Source organism: Eremomyces bilateralis (assembly GCF_010015585.1).
Source record: "Eremomyces bilateralis CBS 781.70 unplaced genomic scaffold P152scaffold_13, whole genome shotgun sequence".
Classification (NCBI taxonomy): domain Eukaryota; kingdom Fungi; phylum Ascomycota; class Dothideomycetes; order Eremomycetales; family Eremomycetaceae; genus Eremomyces; species Eremomyces bilateralis.
This window is the reverse complement of record NW_022985079.1, coordinates 644583-660774: the sequence shown is the minus strand read 5'-3', so window position 1 is coordinate 660774 and position 16192 is coordinate 644583. Positions and strand designations below refer to the sequence as shown.

Here is a 16192-nt window from a genome sequence, read left to right as displayed (position 1 = left end):
AAAACAAATCAAGTAGCGAGCGGCTGAGGCTCAGTAGCTCGCATCAACAAGGATGCTCGACTACGTACACCACCGCGCTACATAACCCGGTCGTCTGCAAGGGATTCATCCCCGCGCGCTGTTGACAATGCAATCCGTCGGCGAGTGGTGAGACGGTTTGATCGCGAAGGCTGCGAATACCACTTTCATTTATTAGAAAGCTAGTGAGGAGAAGGACAGAAGGGAAGCTACACTAAGTAGACATGTGTCTGGGCACACCCCCGAAAATTACCAAATCTGATAGCCATACACCGTATCTTGAGATACGCTGCAAAACACATACAAATGCAAATTCAGTGTCAAGGGCCCAAACCACGAAGGATTTGGTAAGCTGGTATCGCTGTTGAATTGCTAAAGAGAGAAGGAGAAGATCTCTCTCACTGCGATCTGCTATTTACATCTCTGGGCAAACGGTCTACCCATCCCTTCTGCCTTAGGCCGCAAGGCCACAACAAACAGACTGGGCGAAGCCCAAGACTGTCACACAACTTCTTAGTTCAACGACAGACTTCACCGTCCAACTTCATGTTGGCAGCAGGCAAGCTCACAGGTTTACCTAACAAGGTTTAAACAATAACGACGCGCCTCATCTCTGTAACGGTATCCCAAGACTGCTCTGCGACGCCCCCAACTCCAATTCGCCGACATTCGTCAACGGCAAATCCTGTAGGCAATAAAATCAGGCAGGTTGACATATCCGGAAAGTCCTCATGCCAACCAGCCAGCAGGCACCACAATTCCCTGCCTTGCATATCATCTCTAAGGGGCTCATCGGCGATGAACCCTCCAATTTGAAGGCCTGAGTCGGTCTCAAGGAGGTTGTTGGCCCCGGAGGTTATGCTCAGGACTGCAAATTTAATCCAACACTTTAAACTGACGCTCCCGGAGGCGAGACTGCCAAAGGTGCTTGGTCCAGAAGGCGAAGTATTGATCTCTAAAATCTCCAACTCAGCGTAATCTCTCTCGGAATCCCCGCTCGATCCGCCTTTAAAACTGCGTGGGTCTCCCTCCTCGGGTATTGCTCGAAAATCACGGGAACAGGAGAGTCCACTCTGTATCGAGGCCCATGACCAGGACGGTGCGACATACTTGAGTGGCGGCTTAATTCTGCTCCAGTCCTTGGAGTAGCAGCACCAGAGCAGGCCTACAATCAAATCGCCGCGCCAGATGCCCGCATAATATTGGTCGTCCAAGATCTGGCTCATTTCCTGTGCCACAGCTGATATTGCCGGCAGTCTGTCGGTATTATATGTAACCTTTCGATCCATGTATGAGTGCAATATGTCGTACCATGTTGTATACCCCGCATCCTTGAAGCCCGGTAATACAGTGGCATCTTCCGGAGATGATGAAATGGCATCCTCCGGAGATGATGAAGTGGCATCCTCCGGAGATGATGAAGTGGCATCCTCCGGAGATGATGAAGTGGCATCCTCCGGAGATGATGGAGAGTCGATTTGCGCCGTTAATCTCTTGAACTTGATCAACGCTTCGCCCGTCGGCCCTTCAACGGCACTTGAGGAAAGCTTTAATTCAGACCTAGACGCCTCAAGGCAATCCCAGAAAATCCTATTCGCAGAAAAAGAGACCATTCTTCCGGAAAGGGCTTGTTCCTGGAGAACCCAAGCTCGAGTGTAAAGGGGCCCGTTCGGCCTCAACCCAGGCTGGCACCAGAACGAGCCTTGCGTGTTCGTTTCGACTCCTTCACTTCCGTTTTCAGTAGGAATGGGCAGCCAACACGGTCGGTTGACCCTAGGATCACGAATGCCAAAGAGTCCTCCACTGGGATCAGCTGAGCCTGCAGCAGCGAGCGTGCATACCGCGTTTTTGTAGACGGCCGCCATTCGAGCGGACTCGATGTCCCAGTCCTGTTTACTGTCTTGGACGATGCACAGGGAATCGATCCAGAGATATCGAATAGACAACAAACGAGCCACTACGATTGCATCTTGGAAATTCTTTGGCAGAATGCCGAAAGGTATCCCCGTCTGTCTTTCGGCTATGTTAGCTGTCGTGGTAGTTGGAATAGGGGACTTTCCCCAACAGTGACTCAAAGCAAGATACGGAGCGTTGATGCCATTTGACACGAACAACTTCGGATCGTCAGCCGTCCCCTTGGACCCTACGTCCAAGACTCTAGTTGGGGGCGTCGAGCTTTTCTGACTGCAATACTTGGTACAATCCGGGTGGTTTGCGATGCACATTTCGAGCCATGTGCGTAGCAGATCCATAGTCTTTTGGGAGCCTGTGGTTGTGTCGTCTTTTTCAAGCTGTGCGCTGGTATACCTGACCAGTGAACCTATTCCGAGAATGAGAATATGACCTCACCTTGTAACCATAAGAAACAAACTTACTAGGTACTTCTTCGCGTAATAGAATCGCCTTCCGTGTATCGCAACCAAGAAATAAGGTTTCGGGCTCTTCACTAGACATGCTGAGGATAACTGGCGAGGATACTGTATCGTCGGGGAGTATTGGGTGCATTTTGCCCCAACGATAGGCTTCACCGAGCGGTATGGCGGAGAACTTAATATAAAATAATAATGCATGACAAGCATAACAGCCGGTCGGAGATACTGATTGTTCTAAGTCATTCCACGACACTGAGTGAATGTAGACGGTTTGGATCCCGGAAGGAAACCGGCCTATAGCTGATGAGTCTAAAGCATCGACCAGCCTCTTATCAGCTAAGTCGTCAACGGGCGTGAACTTGATTGAGCGGCATTTTTTGCATAGAGCCATGTTGAAGTTGGGACAGTAGGTAAATGATCGAAATTTGGAGGTGACTCAAAAAGGGGTTTTGATGGGTGGAAAGGAAGAACTACAGATCAGACAGACTGAAAGAGGAGTACGAAGGTAGTCTAGGCCATCACAAGTCATCGCACGTGATCATGACACGAAGGTCTTACCTCAACTTATCTCAGTTGGGACTCAGACGGGATCTGGAAGATGGTTGTGGCGGTGCAGGCATCTTCAGATGCCGTCTGAGGACCATCTGCAGCATTTTGGTGGGCGCGTAGGTAAAAAGAGCGGATTTGGCCCCTACGGCGTACTAAACTCCACCAAAATTAGCGACCGGGGTCGCCCCAAAAGTCCAACTACACCAGCCCTTCGAAACCGCTGATGCTAATCCTTTATTATAGAATTATTTTGATATATTTTTTAATATACTATATAAGAGCGGGTTCTTTTGCCCTTTACCTAGCCCCGCGTAAACTGTAATGACACGTGACCAACCCTCCGCGCTAATACCATTGGACCATAAAAGATCACAATGATCCCAAACAGGGGTCATTGGGGTTGGAAACCATATATACTAATTCTCTATGTTCTAGTCATATGACCCCGTCACATGACTACAGGAGGCTTATGTCCTTACATAAACTTTAAGCTAATTTCGAGTACTGAAAGTTAAATGGTTGACTGAAACGACTGGGAACTCTGAAAACTTCAACTACACCACCACACAAACCTTACAAAAGGACCTCAGACGGTATCTGAAGATACCTTGGCTGCACCGCCACACCGTAGTCACGTGCAGCATCTGAAGATACCGTCTGAGCTTGCTGAGATAATGATGGATCAGAGGTCTATCGACATGGATGCCTTGTGGCCTTGTGGCCCGTTCTGGTCTGCTCTGTAAACACCAGAACAGATAAACGCCTCGCACACCTTAGATAGATTCCTCCTTCATAGCAACAATTCAATGTTTGCCTCACGATTGGAGATTCCCTACAGTGAGACCCTTACACCCATCTTGAGCTCAGGGGTCCTCTTAACAAAGTTTGAGGCCCAGTTAACGCCGACGCGTCCGCTATCCCGAGCAGCAAGTAGCTTATTAGCCATATCTTCAACACTACCTAACCGGGGCCCAAATCCTCGCGAATCTAGGTCTAAGATATGTCGAGTAATAACATTCTCCTCTAGATCCGTAAGCTTTCTTGAATTGGGCGTACTGTCGCGTCGTGAAGGGATTCCGGCGCGTCGTCGCCTTAGGGTAGTTCGAACCGCATCATAGGTCTTTGTTGCAGCTCTAACACTTTGAAATTGCTTCTGATTGATAGCTGATATAGCTAAAGATATTTTCCCTTCAGAATTTAACGATTGAATGTTTGTTTATTGAGACATAGTTGATTGAAACAAACGCGTCGCGTTTCCTAGTTGAGGTGGGCCGCTCGCTTGTGGAATACGTTATATATATCGCGTTACTAATAGACGTAGAGGTTCACTGCCTCAATTTCCGATGCCTTAATCCTTCTATTCTCCCGCTGTAGATCCCACCTCATGATCCAGACACAAACGATCACGGCAGCCGAAAACGCACAGCTAGATGACATAGCAACCACGAACTGCGGGGTGTCGGAATCTGGCCACAAGTATGGTGTATAAACAAAAGCAATATTTCCGATACTGTTGACGAGAGCCAGTCCAATGGCTTTCTTCTCATCCGTCTGTCCAATTACTGCGGCTGTCCACCCAAGGCTGATATTGTTCACACCATAGGTAGACCCGACAAATAAGATAAAAGCGAAATAGCGTGCACCGACATTGGTTGTCGCCGCACCGATGGCAAATCCAATGATCGAGATGAATTTCTGGATCGTGATGTGCCAGGTCCGTTCGTTGAAGCGGCCGGACGACCAGGAAGCCGTGAGGTTGGTGAAAACAGCCAGAAGGTACGGCGGGCAGACGAGAACCAATGTTACGGTCGAGCTAAAGCCGAGCCCTTTGATAGCAGTGGGTAAGAAATTTTTGAAATTCGCAGCGCCGGCGTGGAATTGTTGTAGGAAGGCAAAGATCCAGACCCGGCGGTCCGTGACTGCTTCACGGAGACCGGTCCAGATCGTGGTGCTAATACGCTTCTCCGTCGTGTCTCGTGCAATGCGGTCATATGCTAGCCGGCGCTCTTCGGGTGTGAGCCAGGGAGTATCGAGTGGAGAGTTTGGTAGAAGGAAAAATGCGGCGATGGCGATAACAACCGTGAGGATGCCTTGAATAAGGAAAAGCCTAGAAGATGTGAGTAAGGTATAAATATAAAGGAAGATTAGAAGTGGCTGACCATCTCCAACCTCCCATTCCATGTGCCCCGGAGAGATTGGCGAAAACGCCTGCTGCGATCAAGCCGCCGAAAGCAGCAGCAGCTGTGTTGCCAGTCCAGAGCAGTGCCTGAAATATGATCAGCTATCAAACCGAGTGTAATCTCCAAATCAGTCAACAAACCATTCTCGTAGCGATCTCCTTCCTGGTATAAAACATGCTGATCAGATATTGTGCCCCAGGATAAAACGGTGCCTCCGCAATACCGAGCAGGAACCGGCACACAATTAATCCTTGATAATCCTTAACTATGCAATTAAGAGTGGTGATCAATGCCCATGCCATCATCCACCCGGACATCCACCAGGAAGGCCTCACGCGACTCAAAATCATATTAGAGGGCACTACACCGACAATCAAGCCGACGAACGTAATTGCAATGCAGGTGTTATACTGGTAGCCCTGAAGATGAAGGTCCTTAGTAAGAGTATTGATTTTGCCGTTGACAAGGGCGTTGCGATCAAGACTGCTCATAAAGTACATCAAGGCGAGGATTGGCTGAAGTCGTTGTTAGGAGTCTTGATTTGTATCGGACAAAATATAAGCGCACCATCATATGCCAGTCGACCTTACGGACCAGCGCAATTTCTTGCGGATCGTTTTTGGCTGTTGCGCCAAACTTGTCATGTTGGGGTCTTTCAATCTTATCTGACAGACCGACGTCGTCCACTGCGACAGCAATGACTTTTTGGGGTTGAGTTGCGCCCATAACGAGAGCCTGGCTTGAATAGAAATTGCTTCAAAAAGTTCTAAGAAGCCAAATTAAGAAACAAGAGCTTAAAACTTCGAAGTCTAAGCAGATCTACGTCTATGGGTGAGAAGCAAAGCTCTACGCAAAATAATCAGATTAGCACGTTGAGATAACAGCAGGTTCGTTAAGCACCTCATCGTCCCTATACATACGTGCTCTACCATAGTCGCCGATGTCGAAAGTCCTGTGGGGTACATGCTGTGCGTCTTAATCACACCACGCCAGGCATGGTCAGCACTTTGAGACACGGGAAGTTCCTCAAGCACCTCATTATCCCTATCTACACGTGCTCTACCACTGTTGTCGATGTCGTGCTATGGGGTATATTCTGCAAGCCTTAGTAGTATCATGTTAGGCACGATTAGCGGATCAATCATTACGGAACTCAGCAGCAGCCAAAAATCCGCCAAACCGTCTAGGAACTTGTATATAGGCTTTCCTCTATCAAAGTCTCCGGCTTCATGATCTCCAAGCAAGGCGGAAGTGGTGCAGGAGGTGGTAGAGAAAGGCAGGCATCGGGCACACCCACATCATGTTTGACGCCTCACTGAACAGCTTCTGGACTGCGAAATTACGTCAAATTTTCTTTATTATAATATCTTCACCACATGGATGCAAATAGCCTCAGACGCCGACCGTGATTTCATTTTGAGAATCATCCACAAGGTAGTACCCTGTACACCGCCGGGGCAACCCGTACTCAGAGAAGGAATCAGTGAATTCAGTACATTTTTTCAAGGGTTGGCCCATCATGACTAGCCCCTAGCCCCACTATTATTGCGGCACGGTAGCTGGATGTACACAACATACACGTAGCCAAAGATATTCTAGATCAAGCTAAAGAAGAGAACAAGAAGGGGAAGCCTTTCTTGTTTACATCGAAAAAGGTTAGATTCTGAATCAACCTTTAACCTATTCAGGCTTAGGCTCTTAGCCTTAGCCAACCAAGGGCTTCAACCCATAACAACTATAAGGACTTAGCATAACCCCACTCATTGCCAATCCTTCGGCTCTCACCAGAGCGGAGAGTAACCATAGTAGGACCCTTTGGTCCTCACATCCGTGACTGGTCCCACTATAGGGATTTTTGTTAGCACAACCCTGGCCATTACAAGTTATTCTTCTCTTATCATACTGCGTTGTCTAAATACCGTAGATATTGTATAAAAAGTAAATACACGTCTTAGACTAGAGCCCGGTATTCAACTAAGTTTCACCGTTATAGACTACTATGGTATGATTGTGGATATTTTCAAGCACGTGATGTGAGAACTAGGTCACATCTTTGAGACTATTACCTACAGTGGAGATATCTTGATAATCAAGTTAATTTCCGGCCCTAGATTACGCGCGCTATGGCGGGTTCTCGCCAATTACAATTCAAACATCTGTATACGTGATATGGCACCCGGATTACGCTTTTCAACCCTCATTGTTGGCGAGTCGTGATCTTAAACGCTCGGATTCCTAGTTATAGTATGTGAATCAGTGTCCAATGTTTCCGTTGCGTGACAAAGAGCAAGATCATGACTGCACAAGAGCCCACGCGGCCATTACGGGTTGCTGTTGTTGGGGGAGGGCCCGGCGGACTCGCGACAGGAATTGCATTGTCAGCTCTGCCGAATGTCGAGGTGACCATCTTCGAGCAAGCAACACAGCTTCGAGAAATCGGAGCAGGGGTTACCATTGGACTTAATGGCTGGAGAGTGCTAGGTCTACTGGGTGCCGCGGACGGGATCAAAGGACATCGGAGGATCATCGTCGATCATCGGTATAAGAGCGGTTGTTGCATTTATTACCACATGTATCACGAGAGCTAACATAATACCGCAGAGATGGACTTACTGGAACATTGGTTGGAGCTACTGCGTCGTCATTCCCTCCTTGGTATCACCCTAGGCGGGTAAGAAGGATGCAGCTGCAATCGGCGCTCCTCGACAGAATTCCCCCTGGCGTAATTCAACTAAGCAAACGTCTCACTGCTTTAGAAAATCGTGAGTCAGGGAGAGTTCGACTGATTTTCGAGGATGGGGCCACAGCGACAGCAGATTTGGTTGTTGGAGCGGATGGGATTCGATCGGTAAGTATTTAAGCCTTTTGGCCTATTCCTTGTTATCGAATTAGCGAAACCTCGTCTGATTGGCTTTCTCTAGGTTGTCCGGGAAAATATCTTTCCCGACCACAAAACTACTTTCACGGGTCAGTGTCATTGCGATTATCTCTATGCGCCACTCACATAAGCTAACCCTTAAGGCAATACCTAGGCACGACAGTCTGGCGCACTCTTATCCCGTGGAAGTCGATGGATCGTTTTCCGGAACTAAATCACAAGACGACATGGTTCCACAGTCCTGTAGGATTCGTTATGACCACACCAGTCGATGACCCGAAAGAAGTGGATAAGGATACCGACGGGTTATTTGAGGTCTCTATTAGGAAATGGGTCGACCCTAAGAGATTGGAGGTAGAGAAATTCAGGTGGGGGGTTGACGCTGTAAATGAAAAAGTGCTATCAAATTTCAAGGTCAGGTTTGCCTTTCGCGTCGAAATCCAGTGATAAAGGGGTATAGAACTAAATTACTGACCGGCATATATAGGAGTACGGACCTCTTGTCCAGGAAGTATTATCGCACGTGCCTGAGGGTGTGTGGAAGGAATACTCGACCTTCGCAGGTCCACGATTGGAGAAACTCACCGGGTGGAATAAGGTTGTTTTACTGGGCGATGCCAGCCATCCTCTCTCAGGGGCATTTGGCTCAGGTGCTGCCTTTGCGATGGAAGATGGCTGGATCCTTGCCCGTGCGATCGAGCACACTCACCTGAATGGCAACCCAACCGCCGATTCAATAGCAAAAGCTCTTGAGATCTTTGACTCCATTCGGTCTTCTTACTATCTCAGAATGTGTGTATACTTCAGTCCAAGTCACCCCGAATCCTCCTCACGTAACTCTCATCTATTTCCTTGGCTGATAAACAATATCGATTACAGGTACGACTATATCGACTTGCAGGAACGTAAAGTAGACGGAGCGAAACGGAATGCCAGTGCTGCCGGTATTAGCGAATGGGAAGCACAATTAAGAGTCACGGTAAACGGAATGATTGGCGACGGACTGCCATGGATTTACCTCAACGACATTGGAAATGTCTGGAAGAAATATTTGAAAGGAGAGGCTGGAGATAGTGTAGTGTCTCCGTCTTTCGACAGGTGATAATTGTAGTTATTTGGTTGAAAAGTGGTTGAAAATTGTATAGGGGTCGCAAACAATTGTCCGTCAGAACCTTGTTCGAAATTCTCCTAATAAAATATTATATCTCGTCTTATTCTAAGAACATCTCTACCACTGAAGCGGCCTCATTGCCGGGTAGAGTCGTTAAAATTGTTTCACAAAAATACCGCTTTTTGGCATAGAGAGAGTTGAGCAAGCACCGAAATACCTCAAAATATCTCAAAATATCTCGTTATTTACCCTAGTCAGAACCACATAGTTGGGAGAGGTGTAGACCCTGCAGGAGCACATATGTACATATGTCCCGGATCCGCGGCATCGGCTATGCTCTGTGCGGCACCTCCTCCTACGTACCGCATAGTCTAGTGGGCCCGTAAGGATGCGTACTTAACTCATTCACAACGAGCTTGATACCATTTTTATAGAACTTTTGAGATACTTCAACCTACATAGTAGCATCCATCTCAATCGCCGTGTGTCTAGGGACCTGTAGGAATCACGTTTATCTCCTATCTAGCCTGGAAAAACCAAGCGCATAGCCTTGGAATATGTATAATATCCTAAAAGTGACGACCCAGGTTCCGTTCCTGGTTTCCTGGACACCCCTCCCCAACTCCCCGTCAGGCCCCAGGATCTCGACAATATAGATTTGGGATGTTCCCATGCTTCTTACTACGTAGTAGACCCCACTGTGGGGTTTTTCCGAACCGAAAACCATAAGTTCTATATTCCACTTAGGAACTTGTCGGACTCCATTTCAAATGATACCATTATAAGACCCTTGTCAGACTCCACTATAAATGATGCCATTGTAAGGTACATTTGTGTCATATTATTCTACCGGCGGTGGTAGTACCTTTTAGTTTACATAGTAAGTACATTCATGTACGAGACACTTGAAACTAGAGGTCTTCTTTCAATCCTGGGACACACCGAACATTCAGTGTCAATGTACACCCCTTTTCGCTGTAGAATTACATTTTCCCAGTTTCTATACATTCGAACGAGGCAACGGTGCATACAAATGTTACATACTCTCAACTTTCACATCCAAAATGGCTACCGAAATGCCTTTCTCTTCCTATCTTATAACCCCCAAGGAGCTGCACGAAGCCTTGCAAAAAAGCCCGCCCTCTGAGACGACCACATTACCCCGAACGATACCGCTCTCAGCCGCCAGGCAAGTCAATTCTCTGTAATACATGATATTGCTGCTAAGAATTAATAAAGCTTTCCTCCGGGTGATGGCCGGACAGGCCTAGATGCGTTTCGTGAGCGCCGGATTCCGAACGCCCGCTTCCTTGATCTCGGCAAGGTCGTAGATAAGCATAGTAACTTGCCTAACATGCTACCTAGCGCAAGGGATTTTGCATCCGCCATGAGTGCCCTCGGAATTAGCAGAGATGATACCGTCGTTGTATATGATACATTCGAACTTGGAATCACTAGCGCGCCAAGAGCAGCTTGGATGCTGAAGGTGTTTGGCCATGCTACGGTTCACGTGCTCAATAATTTCAAACTCTGGGTCGAGAATGACTATCCAACTGAGTTTGGGGAGCCTCCGAGCATTGATGCTAGCCATTATCCGACTCCAGATCTCGATGCGAGCAAAGTCGTTAATTTCGACCAGGTTAAGGAGGTTGCACTCAATTACAATCAGGGGGGGCCAGAAGGCGCGCAGATACTGGATGCTAGACCATATGGGCGATGGGTAGGGACAACGCCTGAGCCACGACATGGACTTTCTTCAGGTCATATACCTGGATCTATTAGTGTCCCAGTATCTGACTTACTCGATCCCCAAACTAAGACCTTTCTCCCTGCTGAGCAGTTGATAAGAGTGTTTAAAGGCAAGGGGGTTGACCCAGCAAGGCCGATCATAACTAGCTGCGGCAGCGGAGTGACAGCTGCGGTAATTGATGCTGCCCTCGCTGCCGCTAAATATGGCAATGAAGAGAACCGAAGGCTATATGACGGGAGCTGGTCGTAAGTTATGATCGAGAATTCTAATCAGTTCATTCGCTAATCACCGAACGAACAATAGTGAATGGGCACAACGAGTTAACTCTTCCAACGGATTGATCGAGAAATTTGCGCAGTGAAACTCATAGCATATCTCATGTACATAGATACCAAGTATTGACAGCCCAAACTAGATCTTAAGGGATCAGTGATTATCAGTCAAGCAATTGCTTGGCCTAAGGCATAGAAACTGTACAGCTGTCCAGGCGATATAGAAACTGGCACCAAAAGGCGTTTGTTTAGCTGCACCCCATAAATTCAACAATTTTCAGTGCTACTTTATAAGGCATACGAGCTGGAATCCTTATTACGGGGTCAAATGGGCTCGTGGACGGATATTTCCGCGTGTGGCTTCGTGAAACTCATTTCGTGACCTTATTACTCTGGACAATAGTGGAAAACGTCATTCCCGCAGCCAATCTAGATAGCATTACGGTATCAGGCATATTAAGTTAATACGACGCCACCGCAGGGGTTTATCACCTCATCACCTAGCGTGATCCATTGTCTGTACCGATTCCGGACGCTTCAAAGGTATAGAGACTGAAATGTCTGACAGAAAATCGGAACCGTTTCCTGCGTGCTTTGTAACAGATTCCCTTAATTTGCGGGTCGCTTGTGCTAGAATATAATTTCTGATAAACTAGCTTTACAGCCGACACAGGACGGTATTAGGTCTTCAACAAAGCTGTATTCGAAGTCCTCAATCCCTTCTTTCTCTACATTATCTATCCGCGAGTCTTTGTGGCAGTAGGAGCGCATCATGGCTCCCATTATAATTGACAACCTGCCCGGAACAGCTATTAAAATCCCGGTGAAGCCATGGAGCCGGCCAGAGCCAACGAGAGAGGACCTGAAATGGGCGCCATTGGCGACAATTGATCTGTCACGCTTTGACGAACCCGGAGGTAAACAGCAACTAGCTCAGCAGCTCTATGACGCAGTTACGAAAATCGGATTCTGGGTTGTTGTTAATACTGGGCTTGACGATGCGGATGTCCTTCGACAATTCAGTATTGGCAATGCTTTCTTCAAAGAGCCATTAGAGGAGAAGCGGTTTTTCCCTTGCAACTTTGCGGAGGGCGAGTATTTTGGGTACCGGGAGAACGCTGCTTGGATTGGTGATACAGGTGTAAAACAAAATATCGAGGCGGTTTGTGGTATCTTCTGTCTATGGCCTTGAGAATAGGTACTGATTATCTCCAGCTCAACATTCATAAGGAAATCCCCGCGTGGTCAAATCTACCTAAGCATCGAATAGTCAAGGAGAATTGGGAGGAGATAAGCCAGTTCCATCGCAATGTCTGGGAGAAAATCACGCGCAAGCTCTTTGTTCTGATTGCAATCATTCTGGAACTGCCGGAGAACTATCTCACTGAAGCTCATGCCTACGACAAGGTATCCGATGACCAGCTCCGATACATGCTCTATAATGTTAGGACCCAGGAAGAATGGGATAAAGCCCTCGGCTACTTTAACAGTGGCCACACCGACTTTGGTAGCGTGAGCCTGCTCTTCTCGCAGAATGTGGCTGGGCTGCAGATCCGGACGCCCGAGGGCGAATGGAAGTATGTCAAGCCTGTAGAAGGCGGCATTGTGTGCAATGCCGGTGATACTTTGACTTTCCTCACCAATGGTGCGATACTCCCTTCGATTTTCTATTCATCGCGCTAAACTCTCCAAACAGGGTTGATCAAATCCACAATACACCGCGTTGTGGCCCCCCCAAAGGACCAGATACACATTGCTCGCCTTGGATTGCTCTACTTCAGCCGACCAGGCGATGACATCGCAATGAGAACAGTGCCATCTCCTCTCCTGCAACGTCTTGGTCTCCTCACCGAGGAAGACAAGCAATACAACGGACCGGTGCCCTCGGGAACCGAGTGGGTGCGAGCCCGGGTTAAGGATGTGCATAATAAGAACGTATGGACTAAGCGCGAGGGCGGTGCCAACTCCTTCCAGTTGAAAGGACTGGAAATAAAGGTGGAACATGCCTAGACGTAATATCACAGAATGTAAAAGTCTCGGCTTTCCTTCCGACAGAGTGGCTTGCAATTATCTTCCTGTAATCGCCCTGGTGTTGCATTTATGCGGGGATGATGATTAAGCACGATTGCTGCTTAAGCTCAGTTACGGTACTCTACATCAGCAAACTATTTTTCATTTTCAAGGCCTAATTGGATGTCGTGGATGCCAGCGGATGCCAGGATGCCCTGTGTCTATGTCCCTGTTTGGATGCTGCGGATGCTCCATACAAAAACTGGATGCTGTGGATACATTGAATGAAATCAAGCCATCTATTTCAATTAATGCCTTCATAGGCATCTAAAGCATCTGCAATCGTCGTAAGATCTGGTGCAGTCGCAAGATTTGATGCAGTCGCAAGATCTAGTGCAGTCGCAAGATCTGGTGCAGTCGCAAGATCTGGTGCAGTCGTAAGATCTGGTGTGATTGCACGATCTGGTGCAGTCGTAAAATCTGGTGTGGTTGCAAGATCTAGTACAAATAGCATTCAATTATACTATCGAGAAGCCGGTCTAAAAGATGGTCCAGTCGTGCTCCTTTTGCACGGGTTTCCTAGCTCTTCGCACCAATTCCGCCATCTCATCCCCCCTCTTAGCGGATGAGGAATACCGTGTCATCGCTCCAGATTTGCCTGGGTTCGAATTCACCGAGGTCCCTAAAGGGTATCAGTACACCTTTGAGAATCTTGCCGCCACGGTCGAAGATTTCCTTGACGCGCTCCGGATTACCAAGTTCTCAGTGTACATTTTCGACTATGGTGCTCACACGGCGCTACGCCTGGCCCTCCGCCAACCGGAGGCCATTCAAGCCATCATCAGCCAGAATGGCAACGCATACGTCGAGGGGCTCGGAAGGACTTCTGGGCCCCGATTCGAAAGTGTTGGACGAGCGATGACAGCGCTGATCGGGACGCGCTGCGCGGATATGCCCTCACCTTCGACGCAACCAAGTTTCAGTACGAGTCCGGGGAGTCGTCTCCCGACAAGATAGCTCCCGAGGCGTATCATTTGGACTATGCCCTCCTTTCGCGAGCGGGAAACGCGGAAATTCAACTGGACCTATTCAAAGATTATGGCAACAATGTTACGATGTACCCCGACTTCCATGAATACTTCTGAACTACCCAGATTCCCCTTCTCGCGGTTTGGGGGAAGAACGATGTCATTTTTGTCCCAGCGGGTGCTGAAGCGTTCAAGAGAGATTTGCCAAATGCGGAGATCCACCTCTTGGATGCAGGACATTTTGCAATTGAGACACATGCAGGGGCCATTGCGGCCTTGACGACGGGATTTTCGAGACGACATGGACTTTAGTGCTGCGGCGATACGAACCGCTCGAGGTGGGAACGCACCTGTATTGTCCTGACTCCTGAGGATTCCCATGTCGAAGCATTTATCTTGCGGATCCTACTACACATTTCAATCGACGCATGTGAACTAAGAAATCTGATTCCAACAACTGCCAACGTGAATTAGAAACCGTCCTGTCATGTCCTCGTCTGCTTTGATGTCGCCGAGACTGCTAGAGACTGCATCTGAATTCCGATGTGCAGTGACCTGAACTGGTGGCTGGAGGAACTCGCTCCACCCACATTCGTTGATATGAGGATCATGGACTGTGACATCATGATGGCCAGGGTTCCTGAGCAGAAGCCACAACCCCCTTATCTCTTCCTGCGCGACAAACGCGACGCGTTCTGACTTCTGACTGCTGAGTTGAGCAAACTGCAAAATACTGTACGGTCGGCCCACGATAGGCCACCCTAGAATTCATTGATGATGCCTAGAAACCACTCAACAGAAGCTATGAAGAAGGATTACAGTATACCGATCCCGACCACGCTCGCCGACAAATCGGTTTCGCTGCCAGGACAGAATACAGCCGATCGACCAGAAAGTCGGGCTGTCAAAACAGGAGAATCGGCGACTGAGGAGAAGGGAACAACGGCAAAGGGCACGCCAGCGAAGACGGGAGAAGCAGGCCACTGGGAAACGTGACCAAAAAGAGGCGACTTCTGGCGAGAACCGCAAAAACAGGATGAACAAGCTCCTGAACCGAGAGGTGAAGCTCGTGCAATAAATCCTCCTCCCACAGGAGTGAAAGCACAAACAACATGCCCTCCTACCGGGATCGATCCCATTCACGGCACTTCAGATCTGCCTGCACTCGCGACAACCGGATTCCTCGAGCGCGTTGGTAGCTTGGCTTTGGGGTAGCCCAGGCGAGCTCTGCTCTCACCGCTTCTGTCCTCCCCGTCATAAGTCTAAGAGGGGCGTCCTTAAACTAGCGGTTTTCGATGAGTCCGATATAATTCGACGTTCTAAATAGGATAATGAAGCCAAGTTGGTTTTCCTGGGGAGGGGTTACGCGGAAGAGGAGATACCGCAAAGGTTTCTCTTCCCGGACAGTGCCAATATCGGGTCGATGATTCCTTCATCGGAGTCGACAAAAGACTTCGCAAGCTGGTGAAATTCCGCGAACGATGGGAGAAAGCGGGCCCTCCACCTTCACCGAAGGAATCCGTTGTAATGCGATTTCTTGGTCAGGATGCATACTGTGTCCGGTGTGGCAAAGATGTCGGGTCATATTTGTTTGACGTTGAGGACGACAATGGTCGTGAAAGTTGTGATTGCTACGGAGCAATGCACCTGGAATTTTGAGGCATTGGATCTGTTTCGCCGGATATGCTGGGTAGGGCTGGACACGAATAAGGATTTTGGCTATTCGTATTCGACTTTTCCCTGGGAACGATTATTCGTATTCGACTAAATTTCGAGACGTTTTATTCGTATTATTCGCGAATATTCGTAAATAATGCCAAGACTTATTCGGCAAAAGCCGAGCCAATGAATGAATGCCCAGCAGTCGCGACTTTTGTTTACCCAACATGCTCCAACTAGAGGATTTGAGCTCTAAGAGATACAAAGCATATCAATATGTTGCAACTTCTTTCTTAATATGGATGACTTATCCATGTCTCTTGGGAAGCGCCGTCTTCGCTCCGAGAGAGTTGATTATCATCTTC

General features: G+C 48.2%; 6 protein-coding genes across 6 annotated transcripts; 4 read left to right on the top strand and 2 right to left on the bottom strand.

Annotated features, from left to right (window-relative positions):
- Positions 1-605: 605 nt before the first annotated feature.
- Positions 606-2523, bottom strand: P152DRAFT_450319 (HET-domain-containing protein; the record flags this gene model as incomplete). Its single annotated transcript, XM_033678164.1, has 2 exons — positions 606-2338; positions 2394-2523. The coding sequence occupies 2 exons, from the start codon at positions 2521-2523 to the stop codon at positions 606-608; spliced, it is 1863 nt and encodes a 620-aa protein (XP_033533260.1).
- Positions 2524-4247: 1724 nt separating this feature from the next.
- On the bottom strand, positions 4248-5920 carry P152DRAFT_489425 (putative MFS transporter; the record flags this gene model as incomplete). Its single annotated transcript, XM_033682139.1, has 4 exons — positions 5687-5920; positions 5260-5634; positions 5099-5205; positions 4248-5046 (listed from the first exon to the last, which is right to left on the bottom strand). The coding sequence occupies exons 1-4, from the start codon at positions 5843-5845 to the stop codon at positions 4248-4250; spliced, it is 1440 nt and encodes a 479-aa protein (XP_033533259.1). The 5' UTR covers positions 5846-5920.
- A 1493-nt stretch (positions 5921-7413) lies between these two features.
- Positions 7414-9164, top strand: P152DRAFT_438160 (putative monooxygenase; the record flags this gene model as incomplete). Its single annotated transcript, XM_033677603.1, has 6 exons — positions 7414-7658; positions 7721-7967; positions 8041-8086; positions 8152-8411; positions 8485-8789; positions 8877-9164. The coding sequence occupies 6 exons, from the start codon at positions 7414-7416 to the stop codon at positions 9097-9099; spliced, it is 1326 nt and encodes a 441-aa protein (XP_033533258.1). The 3' UTR covers positions 9100-9164.
- Positions 9165-9989: 825 nt separating this feature from the next.
- Positions 9990-11321, top strand: P152DRAFT_419115 (Rhodanese-like protein). Its single transcript, XM_033677119.1, has 3 exons — positions 9990-10297; positions 10348-11103; positions 11162-11321. The coding sequence occupies exons 1-3, from the start codon at positions 10173-10175 to the stop codon at positions 11217-11219; spliced, it is 939 nt and encodes a 312-aa protein (XP_033533257.1). The 5' UTR covers positions 9990-10172; the 3' UTR covers positions 11220-11321.
- A 581-nt stretch (positions 11322-11902) lies between these two features.
- Positions 11903-13140, top strand: P152DRAFT_399098 (gibberellin 2-oxidase; the record flags this gene model as incomplete). Its single annotated transcript, XM_033676504.1, has 3 exons — positions 11903-12292; positions 12346-12775; positions 12827-13140. 3 exons carry the CDS (start codon positions 11903-11905, stop codon positions 13138-13140), a joined length of 1134 nt encoding a protein of 377 aa, XP_033533256.1.
- On the top strand, positions 13062-14480 carry P152DRAFT_489419 (alpha/beta-hydrolase; the record flags this gene model as incomplete). Its single annotated transcript, XM_033682138.1, has 5 exons — positions 13062-13577; positions 13652-13689; positions 13763-14046; positions 14118-14249; positions 14295-14480. Exons 1-5 carry the CDS (start codon positions 13516-13518, stop codon positions 14478-14480), a joined length of 702 nt encoding a protein of 233 aa, XP_033533255.1. The 5' UTR covers positions 13062-13515.
- Between the last annotated feature and the right edge of the window lie 1712 nt (positions 14481-16192).